Source organism: Phacochoerus africanus, chromosome 5 (genome assembly GCF_016906955.1).
Source record: "Phacochoerus africanus isolate WHEZ1 chromosome 5, ROS_Pafr_v1, whole genome shotgun sequence".
NCBI classification, from domain to species: domain Eukaryota; kingdom Metazoa; phylum Chordata; class Mammalia; order Artiodactyla; family Suidae; genus Phacochoerus; species Phacochoerus africanus.
Window position 1 is genome coordinate 14,649,442 of NC_062548.1, and position 23,826 is coordinate 14,673,267.

A 23,826-nucleotide genomic window follows, 5' to 3' on the forward strand; every position below is an offset into this window, starting at 1 on the left:
AAGACCTTGCATTTCTTCTCTTTTTTTTTCTTTTTTTGGAGGCATGAGCTTGATAACCTCAGGGTGGATTTCAGCAGCTGCTGGGACAATTCCTCAAAGTTATCACAGAAGTTACATTCTGTACAAAAGTACTGTTTTAGTTAATGGCTCCAGGGGCAGCAGGCTTAGTTAATCTTGGACAGGTTAATTTTGGAAGGTGGCACGGTGTTCCTAATAAATTGTATCAGATCCCATCTACCAGTTACTAGTTTCAAGAAATGAAGCCCACAATCTACTTGAAAATATGTCATCTTTTGAGAAGGCCAGTGGTAGACCTGAAAGGGGACTTTCTGAACATTTAATTGAACTTCTTTGAATTACAGATGAGAAAACTAGTCATTTAACAGTCTTACCTGAGGTGAAATGCTTTGTTCTCTGAACTTACAAAAAGTTCAAGTCTCATTCATGGTTTAGTGGCTGCTCCTCTTTGCTCTTGCTTTTTGGTGCCCCTCATCCTCCTATCCCATCCCCAACCTCAGTTTAGATCCAGCCCTGGGATCTGGAAATGGGGACACTGAACACGTGTGACTTAAGGGAATGACCAATCATTAAATTGTTCTAAATGCAAGATGTGCGAGGCTTGCCTACTAGAACATTAAGATCCAAGATTCTGTTTGGTGGACCACTGTATTTCTAGTACCTAGAACCGTGCCTGGTACATAGCAGGTCCTAATAAGTGTTAAATGAAGACATGAATGGGAGTTCCCATTGTGGCTCAGCGGTAACAAACCTGACTAGTATCCATGGGGATGCAGGTTTAATCCCTGACCCTGCTCAGTGGGTTTAGATCTGTGTTGGGGTGAGCAGTGGTATAGGTCTCAGACACACCTCTGATCTGGGGATCTGGCACTGCTGTGGCTGTGGTGTAGGCCTGGTTTGACCCCTAGCCTGGGAACTTCCATATGCCTCGGGTGTGGCCCTAAAAAAAAGAGAGAAATGAGTGAAAGAATTTTGGCTAGGTCAGATTTTTACATATTTACTTTTTCTTTTCCGCCTCCTTACAGCTGTACTAATAGAAGTGCAAATTTAGATTTTAAAAAAGAGAAATTATGTACAAAGCGTCTAGAAGGGTGACTGATTTATTGTGGGCAATTAAAAAATGTCAGTTCATTACCCCTTTCCTTCCCAAGTGGAGGGTACTGGGGGTTAGGCGTGATATGCAGCAGTTTTTACCTACCTGGACATAAACTGAAGCGGGTAGCTAACAGGTTGCTGGTGAGAAAGGGCTGTTGGCATCTTTCTGATCCATATCAGAAATTCCAGTGCCCTAAAAAACATACAGCTATTTTACCCGGAGAGGCTGGTCGCATTTGTTGATCGATTTTGGGCTGCAATCAACTCTTAACTTTTTATAAGCACTAGCTACACTGCGGCGGGAGGAGGAGCAGGGATAGGAAAAGCAGGGAAACCCTCTCTCCCCTCAAATAAAAGAAGCCTTCGGTGGCAGAGTCTGCGTTTTGCGGGTCTACTGTGTCCCTGGTCTAGGGCAGTCCCGGCCCCTTCAGTTCCGCCTCCTTGCTCCTGGCGGCTGCCGCCTAAGTTCAAGTTCGGCCTTGGACGCGCGCGCTCCCCGTTTCCAAGCCTCTTGCGCGTTTCAAGGGCCCCTGCTTGGAGGCTCGGAGGTCATCCTAGTGCGGGGTCACTCGGCCACGCGTTGTGCTACCACGTGGAAGAAAAGTTTCCAACTCTGCCTTGGGGCCTCCCGGTGCCCTCCAGGGGCTGAGGCCAGCGCTTTGGCACCGCTGCCTTTTCTTTCGCCTGCTGTCGCGCCCCCCCCCAAATCTACCGGGGAAGTGCCCCCGCTCTTGTATCCCTTCCCTGAAATCCCTCCTTCTCTCCTTGCACAGGTCGCCCAAGGAAAATACCCTGGGGAACCTCCCGAGAAGGCGGCCGGGTTGCCTCCAGCTGTCCCAGGGTAGGGGGTCCAAGGATAAGTGTCCCGAGAAGGGTGCGGGGGGCGCGGAGCTAGGTGCGTGGAGCAGAAAGGGGACAGTGGCCCACAAGCCTCTTTTCTGCGACTAGTGGGATCGTGCCGAGGTTTCCACACCCTCACGCGCCAACTCTGGCGGGCCCCAGCAGACCCCACGCGGGCGGCCCCCTCCACGCCCCCACCTGCCCCCCCTTTCTCCCACTCCCCGCTCCCCTCCGCCCCCAGTGCGCAGGCCCGGCCGCCCCAGCGCGCATGCCCTGGGCTCGCGAGCGCGGCCGGCCCCCAGCCTTTTGCTTTCTACACATTCTACAACTGGGGAGGGGGCGGGGGAGGAGGGAGCCCGGCCGGCCACGTGATCCAGCGGGCCGGGGCCGCGGGGGCGGGAGCGCGCGCAGGGAGAGGCGCGGGGAGGGCGGTGCGCGTGCTCGCGGCGCGCGCGGGCGGGCGCGGGGCTGGGCTGAGGCGGGCGGCGGCGGCGGTGGGCTGGCCGCGGAGGGGGAGGAGCGGGAGCTGAGCGAGGCAGGCGGGCGGAGGATGGGGCCGTGCCCGGGCTCCCGCTGTAGCCGCCCGGGGACACGCCGTGCACCCTCCGGCTCGGGGCTCTAGCGGTGGCGGCAGCGTTAGCGGCGGCGGCGAGAGCGGCGTTCCCGGCGCTTCTTGGCCGCGTTTCTCGGCTGGGCGAAGAGAAGAGGCAGCGGCGGCGGCACACCGGTGTCTCTCCCGCAGATTTCTTTCTGCTTTCCTCGTCGACTGACTCGCCCCCTCCCTTTTTTGAGGAAGGGTGACCTCTTCTCTGGGACTGGAAAAGATATTTTTTGAGGAGGGGGGGCGGGTGGCAGCGTCAGGGGCTGCTGCCTCTCTTCTTTCATCTCCCTCTCCTCCCCCCTCCAAGCCCTAAAAGCAAACCCCACAACTGCTCCAGCATCCTCCTTCCCTTCCTCCACCTCCCTTCTCCTCCACCTCTTCCAGTTTCGCCCTCTTCCCCTCCTAATTATTTCATTATTATGCTTCTCTCTCTGGGGGGTCTCGTCCCTCTCAGGTCGCTCGGAAGCCTTGGCCTCCCCTGGCTGCATTTCTTAAAAATTTTGGAGCCTGGGAGTGAGTTTTCTCTGAGGCGTGTGTGAGAGGCGGCGGGGGTGTTTTCCTGCGCGAGGGGCGGGTGAAGTTCATTGCCCCCACTTTCCCGCGACCTTTTCGGACCCGATTTGGAATCCGGGGGGGCCCAGGCGTTTTCGGGGGGCGGGGGGCGCGGCGGAGAATGGCCGCGGGGAGGGCTCCCCGGAGCCTCCCAGTCTCTTGATCAAAGCATTCCGCTATTCTGATTTATTGCCTGCTTGGTGAGTTATTTTTTTTTCCCCTCTAAAGGAGACCTGTGTGTTCAGCCATTACTTTGCTCGGCGCTGCTCACAGGAATCTCCGACCCTCGGTGCTGTGGGCAGCCCCGCACTTGGGCTTCTCGCCTCTCGCCCTCGCTCGCGTCCCTCCTCCCTCTCTCCGCCCCTTCCCCCTTTTCTTTCTCCTCTCTTTCTTCCCCTCTCTCCCTTCTTTCGGCCGCCGTCTCCCCCGCGCCCTCCTCGGGGCGGAGGGAAGCCGAGAAGGGGGAGGGAGGGGTTGGTGTCAATTTTTTTGTGCGGCCGCGGCCGGAGCCTGTGGCGGGCAGGCGGCGAGCGGGGAGACCCCGGCGCGGCAGAGCCATGGATGGCCCGACGCGGGGCCATGGACTCCGCAAAAAGCGGCGGTCGCGGTCGCAGCGAGACCGGGAGAGGCGCTCCCGGGGCGGGCTGGGGGCCGGCGCGGCCGGCGGCGGCGGGGCCGGCCGGACCCGGGCGCCCTCGCTCGCCTCGTCGTCGGGCTCCGACAAGGAAGACAATGGGAAGCCCCCGTCCTCCGCCCCGTCCCGGCCCAGACCCCCGCGGAGGAAGCGGAGAGAGTCCACCTCGGCCGAAGAGGACATCATTGATGGATTTGCCATGACCAGCTTTGTCACTTTTGAAGCGCTGGAGGTAAGGGGGACCCCCCTCGCCCCGGTTTCCCTTTATAGGCACGACCCCCACCCCCCACCGCCCGGCTGTGCCCGGCCGTGCCCGGCCTGCTGCCTCCCCCGTCGCGCTCCCGTCGGTCTGGCTGGCTGTCTGTCTGGGCTGAGGTCTTATTGTTGGGGGGGGGGGGAGCTGGGGGCGCGGGCAGACAGGCAGCAGGAGGGAATCGCCAAGCCGTCTCCTGGTTTCCTCGTTCTCGCTCGCCTTCCCCCTGCGCCCCCTCCCTGCACCCCCTCCACAGCAGATGGGCAGAAAGAAAGGGGTTCAGGCATCACAACAATGCGCCCCCCTTCACGGAGAGCTCTGCCCCTACTCCTTCCTCCTCTCCCTCCCCAATCATGGCTTCTTGGCTGGTGGAAGTCTCTTTGCTGGGTTTGGGGCGCCTGTGGACGGTTCTCTGTGTGCTTTCTACAGAGCCATATGTCCCTATGTGTGTGTCTGTGTAGTATAGACCTTTCCTGGGTGTCCTCGGGACCGGAGACTGATGGGGTTTTGTGGTTCTTTGCCCCCATCTCCTGCCTTTCCCCCCCCCTTTTTTCTTCTCTTCTTTCTTTTCTTTTCTTTCCTTCCTCATTTCTTATTTCTTTTTTTTTTTCTTTTTTCTTTTTGGGGAAGGCTGGGGAAGGGGGCGTTTTCTCCTGGTTGGGAGAAAGGAGGGAGGAGGGGAGGGAGGAGAGGAAAGGATGGAATATCTTTCTGTATTCCGAACGGGGCTCTATTACAGAAAGGGTTAATTGTACTATTATCTATACACATACATATGCACATGTGTGTGTACAAGAGTAATTCCGTTAAAGGACAGAAAAAGGTACACCAGGGAGGGCTAGTGGGAGGAAAGAATAAAATCCTAGCTGGTATTTGAAGGGCTTGTCACCCAATTGTCCCTCTCCTTTTCCTTTTCCTTTTTTTTGTTTGCGTGTTTTCATTTTTTTTTTCTGATTGGCTTTGTGTGTGTATATCTATGTATGTCTTTCTTTATTCCTTGGGCACCTGCAGCGTTGATTTCCAAATGCACATTTTCCTGCTAGCTAACCTGTTCTTTGGGGTGGGGGGGGGCACAGATAGAGGGAGATTGTCCAGGGGTCAGAGGGAAACTCTGTTTACCTGGACGGGTCTGTTTTGGTGCTGGCATCAGTTACTGGTATCCATAAATGTCACCCCCTTTTTCTTTCCCCCACCTTCCTTTCCCCACCCCCAACACTCCATACACACAGAGCGCTTTGAGATTCTGCAGAGTTGGTCCGGCTTTCTTAAGCACAAAACCAAGATAGGAGTTGGTTTCTAGCCTTTCCTGCACCTGATGTGATGGTTTGAGGTTCCTGAAAGAAACTTTTCCCTTTCTTTTGGTTTTTGCTGTTATTATAGTACAGTTTGCAATGCTCAAATGCAAGCTTTGTTAATGACAGCTTAAATATCACATGGCAGTAACTGTACAGGTTTAGGTTGCTGTGTGTGTGTGTGTGTATGTGTGTGTTTGGGTGTCAGGTTTAAATATTTTTAAAAAGGAAGCCTTCTTGTCAGGTTGTTCTTTTCTGTTTGAACTGCTTTTTTGGTTGGGCTGCTGGTGGTGATGGTGCCACGGATGGTGGCCAGTGGTTGGGGAGGAAGGGAAGGTGGTGGTATTAGTGGCCATAGATTTTGATGTTGGTGATTGAATCAGTTATCCTTTGGTTCTAGAACTGGTGCTTTATTGGCTAAAATGGATCTTACACAATTCTTTTGAGTGTTGAGGCTCACCACTTATTAGGATAATTCTAACTGTGGCTTCAACTTTGCCAAGGTGGGAGTGTACTGTAGAGTGTGACCTCTTTCTCTCTGCCTCTCTCTTGTTTTAAAATAAGACTTGAAATGGCAGTGTGTGTCCTAGTACATAAATTAGAAAATGCTGCCTAGAATTTGGTTTACCATTGCTCTCTGTGGTTGGTTTAGGACAGTATTTGTAAGAGTTGCTTACAAGTGGTTTTGCTTCCTGCATGGTTATCCTGGGCTGCTATGTGGCCCCTGTCAGTAAGTAAGCAAGAGGGGCCTGCAGGTTCCCATGAACATTTTTGAAGGCCAGGCAGAGTTGGATAGAACTTATGCAGTTGTTTTTGATTGTTTTACTTTTAATAAGTATTTGACTGGGCTTGTATGTGTATATCTATCCATTTGGCTTTTGAGTGAAAACATGCCCATTTTAGTTTCTTTTGAGTGTAAAAACCTTTACATTTTTAAAAGAACAAGGTCAAAGTGTACCATTAATACCATTTCTTTCCTTGCTGTGATTATTTTTCTTTTCCTTTTCTGGATTCAGAACCCAGGTTACTTTGGTGAGCTGAAATCACCCTGCCTTCATACCTGAATATCATTCCCATATCTTTGCATGGGTATAAAGTTTCTTTAAAACTTCATAGAAAATTTACGGAAGTACAGAGAACAGAATAACAAGTCCCAATGTACCGATCACCAAGGTTCAACGATTGTCAACCCATTGTCAACTCATTGATATCCCATCTACTCATCCCCTCCTCCCTGATGTGATATGAGAAATTATGTATTTTTAAGTGATAATGGCTCAGAAAACAAACAAACAAGAAACTTGGTAAATTAGCAACATTTCCCGAATATCATCCAGTATCCTGTCAGTGTTCACATTTAGGAGTCCCAGTTTTTGTAGAGCTTTCCCATAAATAAGCTTTTCAGATTAAAAACATACAGTGAGAAATAAAAACTGTCATGTATGTCTGGTTTTGTGGGACAAGGTGGATCTGTTTGCTGTGTATCACATTTGGGTCTGTGCTGGATGGCCAGAAACATGTGTGTGGTGATCATTGAGGTAAAGCCTCTGGTGCCCCACTGTACTCACTTTGGAAGATTTCCTGAACGATCACCAAGAAATATGAGGGCTTATTAGGAAACAGGCAACTAAACTATGAACTTGGGACAGAAATGTATGTTACAGGAGTGCTTGTAAATGTTAACTCTTAGCATCTATAATAATTCTTATCTTAAAAATCTATGTTTTTGTGTCTAGAAAGGAAATTACTTGTCACCATGTATCATCGAATTTGCTGCTTAGTATGTTGTGATGAGAAACTAGAAATACTGGCTTGCAGGGCTAGGCTCTTAAGCTTATGTGGGTTCAGAGCAGTAGCAAACTGTGAAGTGTAGACTTTGGGTGTTAATGGACACATCATTTGACTCCATGCTTTTGTCCCGAGTAATTGATTCTGACTTCCCTTTTAAAAAAGAGGCTCTAACTCATAATGAAATGTGCTGGTATAAATTCTTCCCCGCTAACTATGGTTTAACTCATAGTACTGGAAGAAAAGTAAGAAACCTGCCTAATGAAAAATCTGTGTTTTTATGTTGATTATCTTTTCCCTCTTGTTGGATTTTTATTTAAAGTGATGAAAGCGCTGGACATAGTTTGAGACGTCCCACACTTTCTAGGCAGTGGAACTGGCTGAGGTAGTTTCATATTCTGCAGGGACACTTATCTTGAGTAATTGTGCCCTGAAGTTCAAGTATGTGATTGTGAAGAGCCTCATGATAGAAGATGAGAGGGTAAGTGAGGAGGCTAAAGTTGAACATGGTGTTCTTTTCATTATGCATTTGAGAAGCAGAATTACCATTTGGATTTGGTATTGTTTATTGGGATAGTCGGATAGTCTTTGAGTGAGAGTGAATATCCCCTGATAACAAGCCTCCTTAAAAACTAGTTTCCAGCAAACGAACTATAAATGGGTATGCTGGGGTTCTACTACTGTCAGTATACCCTGATGTGCCTTTCTGTTGTTATTTGCATTTCTTTCTATGTAGTCTTGACTAGGAAGCCATGTGAGCACTATGGCTGAAAATTTGACTATTATTTCCCCCCTCGCTCTGCTGCTGTGCACTGGGTTCTTAGGGCAGCCTCCTTTTGTACAACTGACCGGGGGAAACAAAGATGAAATTGTGGGATTAGCAGATAGGAGGCCAGTTGGAGCTTTTCAGGCTTGTGAAAATGAAGGCAGACTCATTTCTGGTGGATAGAGGATCAAACCAAGACTTTCATGTGGGCTTCATTTCCTGGCTGTTTCAGGGCTTGCCCACACATTGGTGGCATAAGTAGGCTGGCTGCATAGCATTTGATGTACTTATAACATGACAGGTCAGTAGGCTCTAATAATTTACTGTGGTCAAATCTCACTTTTTTTTCTCCTCAGTTGTTTAAAAAACAGCATTAATCATGTTCCTTGTATCAGTCAGCAAATATTTATAGTGTTTGGTATGTGCACAGCATTAGAAAGTGTATAGAGGAACCTAAAATATATATACTGTCTTGAGGGAGTGTGCCGTTTAGTTGATAAACTTGTCTAGCAGCTATAAAATAATTTTGAAACAGACACTCGAATGCCTAATATTAAGTGTAATAGGCTTTCAGAGAATGAATAGTGGGATAGGCTGAAGTGTTTTGAGAAGGCTTCCTGGAGCCTATGGGACCTAGAAGGTTGTAGTGATGTGGATAGGTAGGGAGGGAGTAGGGGTGGGGGCGTTTTCTGAGAGGAGGGAATGGCAAAGAAGGCACAGAAATCAGATGAGTGATTAGAATTGTGGGCAAGGAAGGGCTGGTGGAAATGAGAACAGAATTGTGTAAGTAAAGATGGGGAGTCAGGAGACCAGGGAGGACCCGCATTCCAGGCTTGGCTGTCCTAAGTTGTTGAGTGACCTGGAAGGCACCCTCTAAAAGCAATGTGTTCTTTTTCCACTGGTTGAGAGGGTTAGAGTAGTTCTAGAGCAAAGCTGTAAGGGAGCATAGTTCTCTGGACATTCCTAGGTTGTGTTCTAGACCCAAATAATGTGATCTACTCTCAGAGAGTTTTGGAACTTGATGGACCACACAAAATTAAATGGATGATGTGTTCTGCCAGAATTAGAAGTCTTCTATTAATGTGTATGTGAGTTTTGAATATTGGATAAGGAGATGTGATGTGCCTTATTTCCTAATTTATTTGACCACAAGGCACCTTCCTTCTTGGCATTGTAATTCATAATCCATAACCTAGTATGGGAGATACTGGAAAAGATCTTAAATGTCCCTTCCAAATTTGGGACTTGGTAAACTCAGCATGTAGGGTACATGAGCTGATGGTAGACAACTTGGAAAAAAAGACAAAACCAAGCAGGAACAGAGGTTTCAAGTGGGAATGGAGGCTGCTGCTTAAGTGGGAGCGGCAAGGGGAGTGTAAGATGAAAATAACCATGATTAGTCCACTTCTCCTCCTACTCCCTTTCCCTGCCTGGTGTCAGCCCTTTCATTGATTGTTAGCAACCCCACCATGAGGTGAGTATTGGTGAGTGATTCTCATTAAGTTCTTTTCAGTGTGATAGCACCCCAGGTCTGATACCACCAAGCTCCTTTCTAGCCAGGGAGTTTTATCTTCTCTTGTTTTCTTCTGGTTTCCTGTATTGCTGCCTTTTAGCAAGCCAGGAAAGAAAGAAAGAAAGAAAGGCTGGATGAGAAAGGAGGTTGACACTGATGTTAAAATAAAGGTCTCAAATTATCTGCCTTTTGCTCGCTTATGTATGAATGCTTCTTCAAGAAAGGTCAGAACCCTTCTCCTGTTCAGCAGTCAGGGAAGGCTGTAGGGCTTTGTTTCTGTTATATTTTTCCTTTTCTATCTTGGGAGGTTTGAGATGGGACTTCTGAGTAAATGGGTCAGTTCAAGCATTTCATGTTTGACAACCTGTGTAGCTTTAGGATCTAAGGAGTTCCTAAGTGGTGAGAAAGTTTGCAGAAAAAGAGGACTGTGAATTATGTGCCTGGTGGTGAATTCAGATATTTTACTGTACTTACTGAATTTCAGTATGTCACTGTTCAAGGCTGAGCGTCACTTCAGAAGTATTTATGTGAGATGAGGTCGAAGATTTCGATATGGTGATTCCATGTGCTTTGTATTAGCTGTTGAAATGAACTGCTTTAGATCTTTTTAGGAAAGAAATAGGGTATAAATGAATCAGTAAATTTAAAAAAGAATCACAAAGTTAGTGATTAGCTTTTGAGCCTTTCTGACAGTGTTTTCCTCTAGCCTTCACCATGGAAAAAGGGTTAAAAAAGACAGCATTTACAAAATCGAGGAGATTTGAGGAGCAAGGAGGGTGATAAAGAGATTTTCAGACTCTTCTATACAACAGTTTTATATGCTGTCAAAAATAAATGATTATTTAGTTTGAGAGTGTTAGGATTAGAAATAAGGTTCTCAAACTGAGAAAATAATAGTTGTTAAAGAATAATTTATGTTTCACTTGCCAAGTTTGGAAGCCTTTGGGCAGAAGGTCTGTAGTGCTTCTTGATGGAAGAAGGGGGTGTATGTACATAGGGTGAATGGTGGGTTAGTGTTTTTACATTTTATTTTATTTTACCCCTATGCTCTAATACACTAATATACTAAATGTAGTTTAACTATTTAAAAAGGTTGCCTCATGCTATTTTTTTTTTCCCCTCAAGAAACAACACTTTTTTTCAGGATTAAATACAGTGTTTTGTTGACTTAGGAAAAAGAACTTGGTAATGGGATAGCAGCTCTTTATTTGAGGAAGTTCTGAAAAAAATCAGATTTAAAAGCTCTAAATAATTGAAGTTTGGAAGAGCTGGGTGGAAATTAATTTGGGAAACCTGAGGCAGGAGCGGATCAAAACCTAGTTAGGGACACTTAGTTGGGTCAGAAGAGTTTACATAATCTGTACCTGTTCCATGAATAGATGAATGCAATTTTTTTTTTCTCCTAGAAGTGGGGCATAGAATTTAAAGCTGGTGAGACCCTACGTTTGTGTTCCTTCTTCCAGATCTGAACTGTGTTCTTCCTTCATTTCTTCTAATAAGCCTGGCAGGTAGCGGGGTATGCAGTCAGTGCTTGTCTTTGTAAGATCACAAAGAATATGTCCTCTTTATGCTGTTAGTAACTGAGGTGGGGACACTTAGACTGGCTTCCTTTGCTTGCTTAGGAAGGGACTAAGCAAGTACAGTCTTCTGTGTGTCTGTCCTTTCCAGTCTCTGATTCTGTCCTTTGCAGGGGAGACTTGTAGTCTGAAATCATGGGTATTGCTGCTGTCTTTATAGGTGTTTATTTCACCTTCTAGTGCATATGTCAGTCTCATCTTAAGATCCAGCAGATTCCCCACCACCCGCTGCTTCTCTCCCTTCTGCCCTCCCAACTTCCCTCCCTTCTTTCTCCTCTCTTTATTAGTAGAGCTGTCAAAATTATGAATGCAGTTAGTAAAAGGTGATGGATTTAGGAAATTCCGAATGACATGTAGAAACTTGCAGTTCTCAACTGCATTATTTGAACATTGAGAGTCTGTTTGCGGGACTCTGAAATTAGCCCAGTGAAGGTAAATTGCTTGCCTCAGTCTTCTGGGCTATTATCAGCACATCCTTCTGAGTTCTCATTCATAGCTGAGCTCTGGTTAGAGTTTGCCTGGACAAATACTGCAAATGACCAAGTACATACAAACGTTTTTTACATTTTGTCGTTTTGGCTAGCTCCGATACCTCGTGGTGCCATCCCTCTGGGCCCTGGAAAACCCAGGTGCAGTAAAACGGTGTCACAAGAGGAGAAGGGAAAAGCCCAGAGTGTGTCAGTAAGTGTGTGGCTAAGATAGGTTGGGATTCATTTTTGGCAGAAAGCCTTCAAATTGCAGGTACTCTGTGTGATGGCTAATAACCGAAACATTTTGAAATGACCTGGGCTGGATAACCAAGCACAGTCTGTGCAGGCAGATTGCAACTCTTGGTCATATGGGTGAAATCTGATACTTTTAGACTGAACTGGGATAGGGTTTAAGTCAAAGCCATGGTCAAGTTGTGATGATTCCTGAGGGACATGGGGATGTGGTTTTCCTTGTCTCCACACCTACCTGACCGTGTGGCAGAGCACCACCAACCTCACTTTAGGTTTCTGCAGAGTTTCTGACGGCAGTGATGTCTGAGAACTTTGAAAAGAGGAATTAAGAGTCCAGTATTCCATTGATTTCTCTATAGTTGCACTGAAGTAGACTTTTTTTTTGGTGGGGGGGTTGTTTGCTAGGGTCTCTGTTCAGTTCTGCCTACTGGCTAAAGGTGGTTTAGTGAATAGTGTTTCAAAGTTAAAAACTAAGCAAGGGGGAAAAAAAAACAAAACCCTAAGGGAATGAAAATGTAGATGGAACAATAGTTGAACATTAGATTATCACTTGTTTTCTGGCCACATTCTAGAAATTCCAATGCTCCACCCATTCATTCTCTCTCTACATGTTCAGTTGGCAGAAGTAATGAAGGTCTTGGATTGTGCTGTTCTAAGAAATGATTTTATATAGTTCAAGGGAAATTATAGTTTCACTGGGACAAGAGGGGAAACAAGAATTTGGTATGGTGCATGGCTGCGTATTGCCAAGTTTGCTCCTTCCTCATTTGTTAGGCTGATCAGTTTGATTATTTGTATAAAATTACAGTTTTGAGGTTAATGAGCAGAGCTTCATCTTTAGGAGGTGTTACTCCAAAGTTAGGGCCTGAACTTTTTCAGAGCAATCTTTTGATCCATTTCACCCGCGCTATTGTTGGCTGCTGTGCTTTCTAAGCCAAGAGTGGCATTAGAGGCACAGCTGTTGTCTTTAGAAATGCTGTAGTTCTACCTCTCATTTTGCAAATGAAAACACAGCCCAGAGGGGTTAATTGTCCTGCTTAAGATTACCCTGGGGGTTAGAGGCTCTCACTGTTAGCCAGTGAAACTAGGAGACTGTGTGCTTCTCCTTAGCATTTGGATTCCCAAGGATTGAGAACCTTGGAAGGGTTTTGTGTGTGTGTGTGTGTGTTTAAGCAGAGATAATACTACAAATGAGAATGATCACCCATGATTAGAAAGCTTCCTGTTTTTTCTTATAAGTCTTCTGATTATTACTCAGTATCAAGAACCTTTTAAAAGCATTCTGCTTTTTCCTTTCATCATTGCCCTTTCTCTGCAGATCTATTAGTCTTTTTTAACACCCCTCTTCCCCACCCTCTTAATGAGGATGTGAAAGAAAAAATAAATATTAGGGTAATGATAAGAGGCTTTCTTATCCTTGACTGTCCAATGGAAAGATAAAATAACTGTTTGGATATGAGATGATCTTAATGTGGCCCACTTAAAATTTTAGTAATGGGGTGGGGGGTAGAATATTTTCTTCAGCCTGGCAATTCAGAGAGACTCAGAGCAACTTACCAACATTGGTAGCAGAGCATTTGAAACAAGTAAACCTTGGAGTATGGATGAGTTGAAGACTCAACCAAACTTTTCTTTTGAAGAAGAAAGACTCAAAATATTAAATCCACATGATGTGTTGGCTAAGGCATCTTGCCTGTTGACTGCTGAACCAGAAAATTTATAACAACTGTTTGTCATGTGTATATATTTATAGCCATTCATATAATGAAAAGAAGTTTTCATAAGATTGTAATAACATATCAAGATGGATGTAATTAAAACAGAAGCAGATTGACACCCTGAATTAAATACAAACCGTAAAACAGGAGACCTGAGCATTGTGCCTTACATATTTGCTGCAGGGGGCAGTCAGCCAAATATGCAAATAAAAAGACATTGATGAATTTCTCTGGGTGTGTATGTGGTTGCAGAGAACCCAACTATTTTATTAATCTTTTATCAAGCATTGTTTAGATTTGCAGCAGCAATGGAATGTATTAATTTGGCAGACCAAATAGCTTAGACCCAGAAAGTAGGAAATAATAACGGGAAGACATGATTGATATACTGTCCTATAAATAACACATGCGACTGACCAAGGGGCTGAGTAATCTTTAGATCTGTGCTTCATGTCATTAATGGAGTTGTTAAACCAGGATATTTGAGTTGAACTTCAATCAGAGAGGCTGCCTTTTACTTAAAATGCAGGTCTGTCTCTAGTTACACCCCGGACTGATATGTTGACAGAATTGGTGTAAATCGAATTTTTGTAAATTGGACGAAGGCCCCAGGGGAATCTTAGTGTGAAAAATATGCTTTAAAAGAAAAATCAAGTATGGTGCTCTTCTCTCTTTAGAGAACCTTGGATTTTGGTAAAGTGAGTCTCTTTAGATGGGCATTGCTTTTCCTGAGACATTTTTCTGCATGTGCTGCTGGAAGAAAGTGACTGTGAGATTTGCATTTTCTGTACAGGTTTCATACTTTACTTGGTCGGTGCTTCCAGGAATAATTGGTGGTGATTTGAATAAGCCCGCGTCATTCAGATTTCAGAGGTTGGTTTTCCAGTGTGTGCTGAGGAGGGCTTTCGGCTATGAATATGGAGTATGATTTCCATATCTGTTCCATTGGGGAGTCCAGGCATGTCATAACCACTTCAGAGTCATGATTGTACAGAGACACCCTAGCTATAATTTTTCTATATGACAGTTTAGTTTTAAAATTGTAAAGATGCCAACTACAAGGCATTGTTATTAGGGAAGTCGGTGACATCTGTTATATCTTGTTAACCAGGGGAGGAAAATGCTTTAATCAAAACATCTAATTACGCCCTCTCAACTGATGAAAGATCTTTTGCTAAATTTTGGGACTTGGCCTTAATGGAAGAAGCTGGCCTCTATAGGAACTGTGAAGTAAATTTCTCCTTTTTATTTGAAAAATACTTACCGTTAACCGTGGTGATGTAAGAGTATTTTAATTTCATCAAATTGCCCATGTGCTGTGTGTTGAAAATAGAAGTGTTTAGTAGATGTTGTCTAAGCCAGCATAAAGTTTGTTTTTGTCCTCCTTCCTACCTTCATAGCATATGAGGCCCCAGAGGGAGTTTGTACTTACAGATGTGAGCCTAGGAAGATACCAAGAGCCACCTGGGGAGGGAGCAAGTGATAATTACAGGTGAGAGGCTGGGGGATAATTCAGCCTGTGTGCTGGAGGTGCGATTTCACACCTGAGTGTTAAAACCTGCTGCATTAGACAGTTGGGTTGTTTTAAAATCAGTTTTATTAGTCTAATAAATATAGAAATGGCCCAGATTGTTCCAGGTCACCTTCAGTTGAAGGAATTAACTGTTTTTAAATATTGAATATATAATGTGATTCCAGAAATATTTCCTGTGTTTAGAGGTAGTCTCGTGTAATATCTGAAAGTATCAAAACTGTTTTTTATCTAAGCGTATCTACACTTCTAGCTCCTTGATCACTTTAGAAAAATGGTTAAATGTTTTGGCGATGTGTTTTGGATCATTCAGACTTCAAACCTTTATAGTAAAGCCATCCTTTATCTGTATTTCAATCCAAAGTTAATTCTGTCTGCAGTAATTCTGCTTCCAGAATCACAGATAATAAGAACAGTAATAATAATCATAAACTTATTGATAATCTCAATGCTGGGATACAGATTAGGTCAGTGATGCTTTATTTCTTAGCTTTCAGAGTAGTTCCTCTTTTTGAAATGATTTTCCCATGGGTTGAGATCTTGGGGCCAGCCTAAGTGAGTTTTTGAAGTGTTAACCATAACACAGCGTCACTCTGGGTTTGTTTGGGATCTGGTGGGAAGTTAAGGTGTGATTAAATTTTTTGTGGTCTAGTATATTCTCTGTCATGGCTTATTGTGTTTCATTTGAGCATATAACTGGAAACTTGGAAAAAGAGAGCCAGAGTTACCTTCCTATATTTCTAATGTGTTGTTTTATTTCACTCTATTCTTTTAGCCTCTGTACTCTCCCTTTCTATATCCTTCTTGGGGTATTTGAGGCTCTCAGAATCCATGCATAGTAAGTACTCCGTCAGTGCTTATTTAGAGGTGACCTGTTTCTACAAAAATCCCATGAAGAGAGATTTTAGAAAAGGGGGCTACTATTCGCTCAGTACTTACAGTGTGCCAGCCATTGTGCTTAGAATCTTGCTTTCATTGTCTCATTAGAGTTATGCTGTGGAAAAATGAACGATATTCCTATTTCACAGTTAAAGACACTGGAGCTCAGAGAGGTTAAGTCAACTTGCCCAAGGTTGTCCAGTACAAGAGAGGCACAAAATGCTGTGGTTTCTCCCTGACCTCAAAGCTTGTGCTCCTCACCCCTTTCCACTTTTCTTTTAATACAGATTCATTTTTGTGAGTGCCCCAAATGGGTCTCTGGTAGACCACATTTATTTGTTCTTTGTTGCTGCGGAAAACTGTCTTGATTACAAAGGATTTTCTAGGTACAATCATAGGATTTAGGAAAGGGAGAGTACTTGACTGTCTTTTGGGATGTTCTTTATTTTCTTTGTAAGATCAGGAGCTTACCATAGGTGGCTGCCACTCATACATCTGTAGCATATTTGTTGGTTTAACTTTTTTTCCCCTCTTTTTCTCTCTTTTACTGTTTTTGCTTGTTTGTTTGTTTGTTTCCACCTCCCCCCCACGTCCCCCCCACCCCACCCCCATATTAAAATCTGACTTTTCCCAGGTCACATTACTCAGGTAGATTTTCAGTCTTTGTCAAAGGCAAGGGCTCAGTCTCATAATACTCAGGGTAACCGTGCCAGCTGCTGTACTAATCCTTTCACATGCTTATCTCACTGATTTCTTTCAGTAGCCCCCTGGAACAGAAGTGTAAATTGGAAAAGGGACTGGCACTCTTTCAACAGGTCACTGTGGGTGTAGGCTTATTTTCTATTACAGATTGCTAGGATTTTGTCTGGTTTTAAACTATTCTAGGAAGTGGCACTTCTCTTGGCAGTCCGTTCCATACTAAAACAGACCTTATTTGCTAGGGTGTTTTTTTTTTTTTTCTTTTTTAACTTAATAAGTTCCCCATTCTTTCCAATGAAAGAATGCTGGTACTAAATAGTTGCTTGCTTTTCTTGATGTCTTTATCTCGAAGGTACCTGTGACAAATAGTGCATTATTTCCTCTCATTGTTTCCTTTGATTATTCTAAGCACATTTGCAAATTCTTCTCCCCCTACTCCCCACTCCACCCTGTCGAGTTTTGTTTATGCTACAAAGAGTATGCTAATGAAGGCGACGGTTAGATTTGCTTCTTATGAAGTCCCAGCTGTGATTAGGGTACTGTACCTTCTTGAGAAGCCCCCTCCTCATCTCCTCTGGGTCACATTGTGCCTCCGCACAGTTCATCTTCTAGGACTTTGGGATTTAGACCTGGCTGATGACCATCTATTAGGAAATAGTATAACACGCCTATACACCCATGCACACGAAATACCCTCACTGGGCCTGAAGTTTCAAAAGATTTCTGGGTAAATATGAAGATCAATCAGGGTAAACACTTCTGTCAAGAGCCCCTTTCTTTTTGAAGGGAGGAGGCAGTTTCTTCTGAGAACCATCATGCTTTGACACCTGCAGTCTTGCCTTTTTTCCCAGTTGGAGAGAGCACACTGAGCACATCCCAAATCCATTTTTAACAGGAGTTTGTTTGTTTGCGTCTTAGGGCTGCATCCACAGCACATTGAAGTTCCCAGGCTAGGGGTCAAATCGAAGCTACAGCTGTCAGCCTCCGTCACAGCCATGCCAGATCTGAGCCGCGTCTGCCACCTACCCCACAGTTCAGGGCAACCCCAGATCCTTAACCCACTGAGCGAGGCCAGGGATTGAACCTGCATCCTCATGCATACTATTGGGTTTGTTTCCGCGGAGCCACAATGGGAGCTTCCAACAAGAATTTATGATTGTAGTGGAGACCCAAGTCAAAGCACGTCCTTTGCCCTTTAACTATAAAAATCTAGTGTAATAGGCACTATACCTTTAAGTCCAGAGTTTTAAAAGTGATCTCTTATACTTGAATTTTATATATTTGTACAATACGAGTTCTACATTACTCTCTATTACTCCAAGGCTTGTCCCAGATTGTACACTGTGCATGTTAAGCTTTTCCTTGTGTTGTGCCTTGCCTCTCTGGGGGTTTGTCGTAGCCCTCTTGTGTGTGATGTTTTATATTAGGACTGGTAGAGATGGGTGTCGGTTTCCCTTAGGGCAGTGGGTCTCCTTTGTTTACTAGTCACCTAAACATAGGTGAACATTACCTTATCATTCGTGTTGTAGATATTTACATCAGCTGCCCATATTTCATCTGTACTCTTATTTCATTTCGTATGTGGGATTAAGGACAGAGACATATATGTACTCAGGATGATTGGGAAATTACATTGTTGAAATACAGCCCATATGGCCATTGTAAAATGGTTAGGACTGCGTATAATTGCCTTCCCAATGATGTGCTTTGTCATTACTTCCATCTTCTAAGAAGCCCTCTTGTAACATGCTGACAGCAGTGGCATCATTAGAAAACATATGGACATGCAAAGGCATTAAATTGTCTTTAGTTTAAGGATGAGATCACAGTGTTAGAGGTGGGTCACCAGGCTTTCAGTCGATAACTTGCTTAATTCAACACTGCGAGGCTTGGATGATAGAGATTTGCAAAGGTCTTCTTTAGTTGTTTGCAGAGTACGTTTCATATCTTTCCTGCAGTTTTGAGGCGGTCCTTTCGCTGTGTGTAACATCTCATCACGATATTGTAGTCAGCTGGCTTTTCTGGCGTTTTTCTCCCACTCGTTCATGCCTTGTGCACAGGTCTTCTCTAGGACATGATACTCTCTGAACCTGTGTTTTCCTGAATTTAAGTCCAAAGCAGGCTGAGGCAGGAGGTCATTTAGGTGTAAAAAGAGACTAAGAAGTAGTTAGGAAGTCACCAGGTGGCTACCATGTTGCCCAGATTTATATCCACCATGGTATAACATCTGTCTCCATGTGGATCTGCCTTTTTCCTTAACTGCTTAGAAGGAGTGAAATTTTTGCAGCCTAGAGGCTCAGTGGTAGGTCCCAGACGCCCAGAGAGCTCGTAACAGGGTGTGGAAAGAGACCTCTGCCTCCCCTCTACCCCACCCTGTGCGGGTGTTTTGTGTTGTGTTGTTTTTGTTTGGGGCCATCCGGACATGCCTACTGTTTGGTTGTAGATATTTTAGGGATGTAACAGTTCAGGGACATGATACACTTTGAATTTTCAGGGTAATTTATGCAGATGCCAGTGAATAATAAGTGAAATCACGGAATGGAAAGTTTATTAAATTTAATGTTTATCTTTGGCGTCTAGCAGAAATAGCATGGACTTGGAGACTTTCTGAGCAGTAAGTGACTTCAGAGATCATTTGGACAGTGGTTTGGGGGCACTTCAGAGGACACTGAGTCAGCTGAGGGGAGGCCCTGACCTCTTTCAACCAGAGCTCCACCTTATTAAGGGTAAGATTCTCTTTGCCTCTTTGGGAAGAAATAGATATCTGACTTCTATGCTTTCATTCAGTAAATATTTATCAGTCACTTCTGTGAGCCAGGGAGGCACTGTTCTAGGCACAGAGGATGCTGCAATGAGTAAAAGAAATAGATTTCTGCTCTCACAGGGTGTGTATTCTAGCAGGAATGAGGACGTGCTGTAAGTTATAAACAGATGCATAGTGTGTTGAGGAGTAGCAAGATTTTTAAAAGCAGAATAGGGATGTGATAGAATCTGATACGTGGGTGCAGATGTGCACTTTTATAGAGGTGGTTTAGGTGAGGCCTCTTTGAGGTGGAGGTATTTGAGCAGAAGCCTGGAGGAAATGAGGGAGCAAGCAGTGCGAATAGTCAGGAACTGAGCCCTCAAGGGGAGGGAAGAGTAAGGGTGAACGGTTTGAGGAAGGAGTGGCTTGGTTTGTAAGTAACTTCAGGTGGCAGAATGGAGTGGGTGAGGAGGAGAGAGGCAGCTCTGGGGGGGCGGGGGCACCTGTAGGAACTTAGACTTTTAAACCCACGTGATTTTTTTGAAAACAGTTGAGAACTGGGAGTTCCCTTGTGGTGCAGTGGGCGAAGGATCCAGTGTTGTCACTGCAGTGGCTCAGGTCACTGCTGTGGCCTGGGTTTGATCCCTGGCTTCGAAACTTCCGTATGTGCAGGGTGTGGCCCACAAACACATAAAAACAGCTGAGAACTGTCCAAAGCCCTCATTTCCCAGCTGATAAAAATCTTTGAACGTCTCCAAGATCACCCAGCTGATGTTAAAACAAGACTGGATTTAAAACTCACATGTTGGCGTTCCCTTAAGGTGCAGCGGGTTAAGGATTTGGCATTGTCACTGCTGGTGCTTGGGTTGCTGCTGTGGTGTGGGTTCAATCCCTGGGAACTTCCCCATGCCATGGGTGCAGCCCCAAACAAACCAAAAAACACTCACTTGTAAATTCCCTCACGGGAGCCTCCCATTGTACCTCGCTGCCACTACTCTCCACCTTAGGAGCTATTGGACGTCTTTTGGAGACCAGAAGATTTGTGCCTCCTCTCCTGTTCTTATGGATGTGGTTCTCCCAAAAGACAGCTTTCAGGAATATACAGAATTCCAGGGCTCAGTCACCACAAATTGGAAACTAGCCCTATTTTTCAGGGCAGAATTCATCACCATTTGGGTAATAATTTTAATGACAACAGCAACAACAGTGGGAATGTGGGCTGGCATTACCGAGCGCTCAGTACGTGTGATGGCTGTGGGACCCGGACCTTATCACAGTTCCACGTCACCACATCCCAGTGAAGCAGGGAGCATCATTAGCCTCATTTTAGAGATGCTGAAACTGAGGTTCAGAGACGTTAAAGAACTTCCCAGCGGTCGTGTAGAGCCAGAATCTGAGTCCAGAATGTCTGATTTCAGGGCCTACACTGCCTCCCTGATGAAGAGGAGGCAGGTGGACTTGTTTTTGGGTCAGCTTTCTTTGGAATAAGCTCTCCCTACCCCCATTTTAATAGGATGGCTCTAGAGCTGAGCCCCGGGAGTAACACTTGTCTTGTCACAACTCACTTCAGTGTTTGATTATATAAAGGATTTCACTGCTGTTCTGGCTTTGTCCTGGCAACTCTGCTGAATCTAGGTGGCTTGTTGGTTAAACAGATACCTTTTGGTCTTTCTACACTGAATTTGACTGGGGCATTTTTATACTGTGAAGTCTGCTACAGAATTCAGGCCCGTGTTTTCAAGTCAGCAGACCCAGTTGAATTAGTATTGATTATTTTTTTCTCCCCAGTGGAGTAAAAGCCATCCCCCCACCTCAGTGCCCCAGATATCACCAGTACCACCAATACCACCACCACCAATACTCCTTAGTGTATAAAATCAGGTTTTTAGTACCTGTGCTTTTTGAGGACCAATATGTGGTGAGCTTGCTTTAAAATATATTTTTAGTACCTGTGCTTTTTGAGGACCAATATATGGTGAGCTTGCGTTAAAATATATTTGTGTAAAAAATGTGTGTATGTAGGTATATAGGACTATGAAATATTTTATAAATATGGAATAATATAAAGTATAACGTAACCAGTACCCTTGGACCCACCACCAGCTTTAACAAACCTTAGCACTTTACCACACCTTTGAAAAATTGGGCTATTTTTAGTGTGTATTGTCTGAGGAGGAAGCTAGTCAGCTGTAAGCCTTCGCTGCACATCAGAATCCCCTGGGGAACTTCAAAAAAGTCCCCGCACCCAAGGGAGGGTGGAGGGAGCCCCCACTCTATCATCAGAACTTTTAAAAGCTCCCAGGGGGTTGTGTTGTGCAGTCTGGGTAGAGACCCTCAGTCTGAAGGAGGGCGTGTCAGTTCTCCTTCACTGTGTTTTCTCAGGTGCCCGGGACCAAGCCACGTGTTCAGGGAACTGCACGCCTTGCCTTTATTTTTCATTTTCTCTATAGAAGCTATTCATGTGGTCTGCTCCCCAAGATTGTAAAGGGTAATAATCCAGGGGCACTCCTAATGCTGTCTTCCTTCCCCTATAACTGAAAAAAGCTGGGGATACATTTCCATGTTGGTTACAGAGCTTTTGAGAGAGCAGGAAGGAGACATTAGGGAGGGGACTGAGATATTCTAAGGTGTTGGGAGCTTCTGTTGGAAGTGTTTGGGAGGAGCTGAAAGTTGATACACAGTTACCTTAAAGGTCAGTGGAGACACAGGGTTTCAATCCCAAACCTGGAATTGCATGTTGTTGGGGGGCAGTTGTGGGCTTTCTTGGCCTGAATCACAGTTTTATCAGTAAGATGTGCGGTAAAATATGTGTGACCACCAGAGGGGCCAGTTCTCTGTGGATACGTCTGGGAGTGTGATACCTTTTGGAAGTACTGTCAAGTCTTGATGAGGTAGGTCCTGATTATGACCCATGGGCCTTAGTTCCCTTGGCACCCACACCTCTTCTGCCTACTCCTCCAGTTCAGTAAATGGTTACTGAGGTTCTTCTCTGTGCAGACTCTGTTCTAGGCATTGTGGCTAACAGAGCCCCTGGCTAACAGAGAAAAAGATATGTTGGGGCTGTAATCTTCTCCTAGAAAACAAGAGGAACTGTTCGGCAAAGTGGTTTTGCCTCATTTTGCTTAAATTAAGATTTTTGGTTCTGAAGATTTTGATTCCAAAGGCTTTCGTGAATGTCTTTCTCTAGGAGAGGTTAAGCATTGGGGCATTAACGTTTGCAGGGACTTTGGGAATGAGTTGAATTGTATTTTATTAGTTATCAGCTTCACACGATGAGAATGAAAGAGATGTACAGCTGAAGGTTCAAGCTTAGAGAAGATGCTGGAGAAATAATGATACTTGATTTTCTTTCTGCCGCAAGTAGAGTCCCCTAATCCACCTGCATGCTCATAAATTTGAGGGAAAGGAAAACAGAAAAGGAAAGTTTATTTCCAGGGCTCTCTCTTGGGCCAGGCTATCAGGTGACTTTTGCTGGGAAGACTTAATCAGAAGTGAAGCTTCAATCTGTCACAGTCTTCCCAGCAGCCAGGGAATCGGGCCCCGACGAATACTCCTGGATCCCTGAAAAGAGAGAATGCACTAGAGATGATGTTTGGAGTCCGTTAAAATAGATCGTGAGAAGAAAGTGTCACGTTTGAGGGAAAAAGTACTGAAAAACAAAATCGTACAGCTTTTGGGTTCCATAGAAGGAGAAAACAACATTGTCTTGTGGCTCGTCATTATCATCATCACCAGACAGGGTTGCTGATGAAAGAGGGCAGAGTAAATTCCATCCTGTCAGGACCTCTTTATACCTGGGAGCTCTTTAAAAGATTAATCTAAAAGAGTAAGAAAGCCAGTATGTGTTGTTTTCATCAGCTTTTGGGTTGCTCAGACTTTGACTAGAGCATGTGAGGGGAAGGGGTGGCTGTGGGAATGAGATTTTGTTGTTGCTGTTTGAAGGATGAAACGATTTCTCTTTGCTTTCTCGCTTCGGCTTTCCTGGTGGGTTTAGACATCTGTGGGTCCTTGGGGAATGTGTGTGCAGGTGGATAGAGATTCCAGTACTTGTGTACCTGCCCAAACCTGACAGGTTTGGGAATAAGCGCAGGGGCTGCTCAGGGTTCATGGACGTGAACTGGTGTTATGCACCAAAACTCATGTAGAGATACATGATGTTTTTGTTTCTCCTTTGATTAGAAAGGACATGAAGGTACTTAATTCTTTGTCAACTTTATCTCCACCATTAGCTCGGTATTGATGTATTCCATAATTATAATGAGAACTAGCATTTACTGAGTGCTTGCCATGTGCCCAGTATTGCTCTAATTGCTGAAATCAATTCATGTATTCCTCACCAGAGGTCCTGTGAGGTAGGTGCTGCTGTGATCCCTACTGTGTAGGAGCAGAAACAGCCACCGAGGAGTTTACACCCAAGGTCACCTAAGTGGCAAATCCCATACATTCTGGCCTCAAGGTCTGACTTGAGCCTCTGCACCATAGAAATAAATCAGTGCTAAGGAGTTTTATTCTGATATTTTAAGAGGGCTTTTGACCCTTTTCTTCCTTCCTTTCCCTTCCTTCCTTCCTCTCTCTTTCTTTCTTCCTCTCTTTCTTTCTCGTTCT

General features: G+C 44.9%; 1 protein-coding gene across 1 annotated transcript in view; it reads left to right on the forward strand.

The window, feature by feature from the left end:
* The first annotated feature begins 2,473 nt into the window (after window positions 1-2,473).
* The window catches only part of LOC125127215 (autism susceptibility gene 2 protein-like), a 541,543-nt gene continuing 520,190 nt past the window's right edge, over window positions 2,474-23,826 (forward strand). Inside the window, exon 1 of the mRNA XM_047779918.1 lies at window positions 2,474-3,972. Within this exon, the coding sequence (XP_047635874.1) occupies window positions 3,664-3,972 (309 nt within the window). The 5' untranslated portion in view covers window positions 2,474-3,663. The remainder of the gene's footprint in view (window positions 3,973-23,826) is intronic.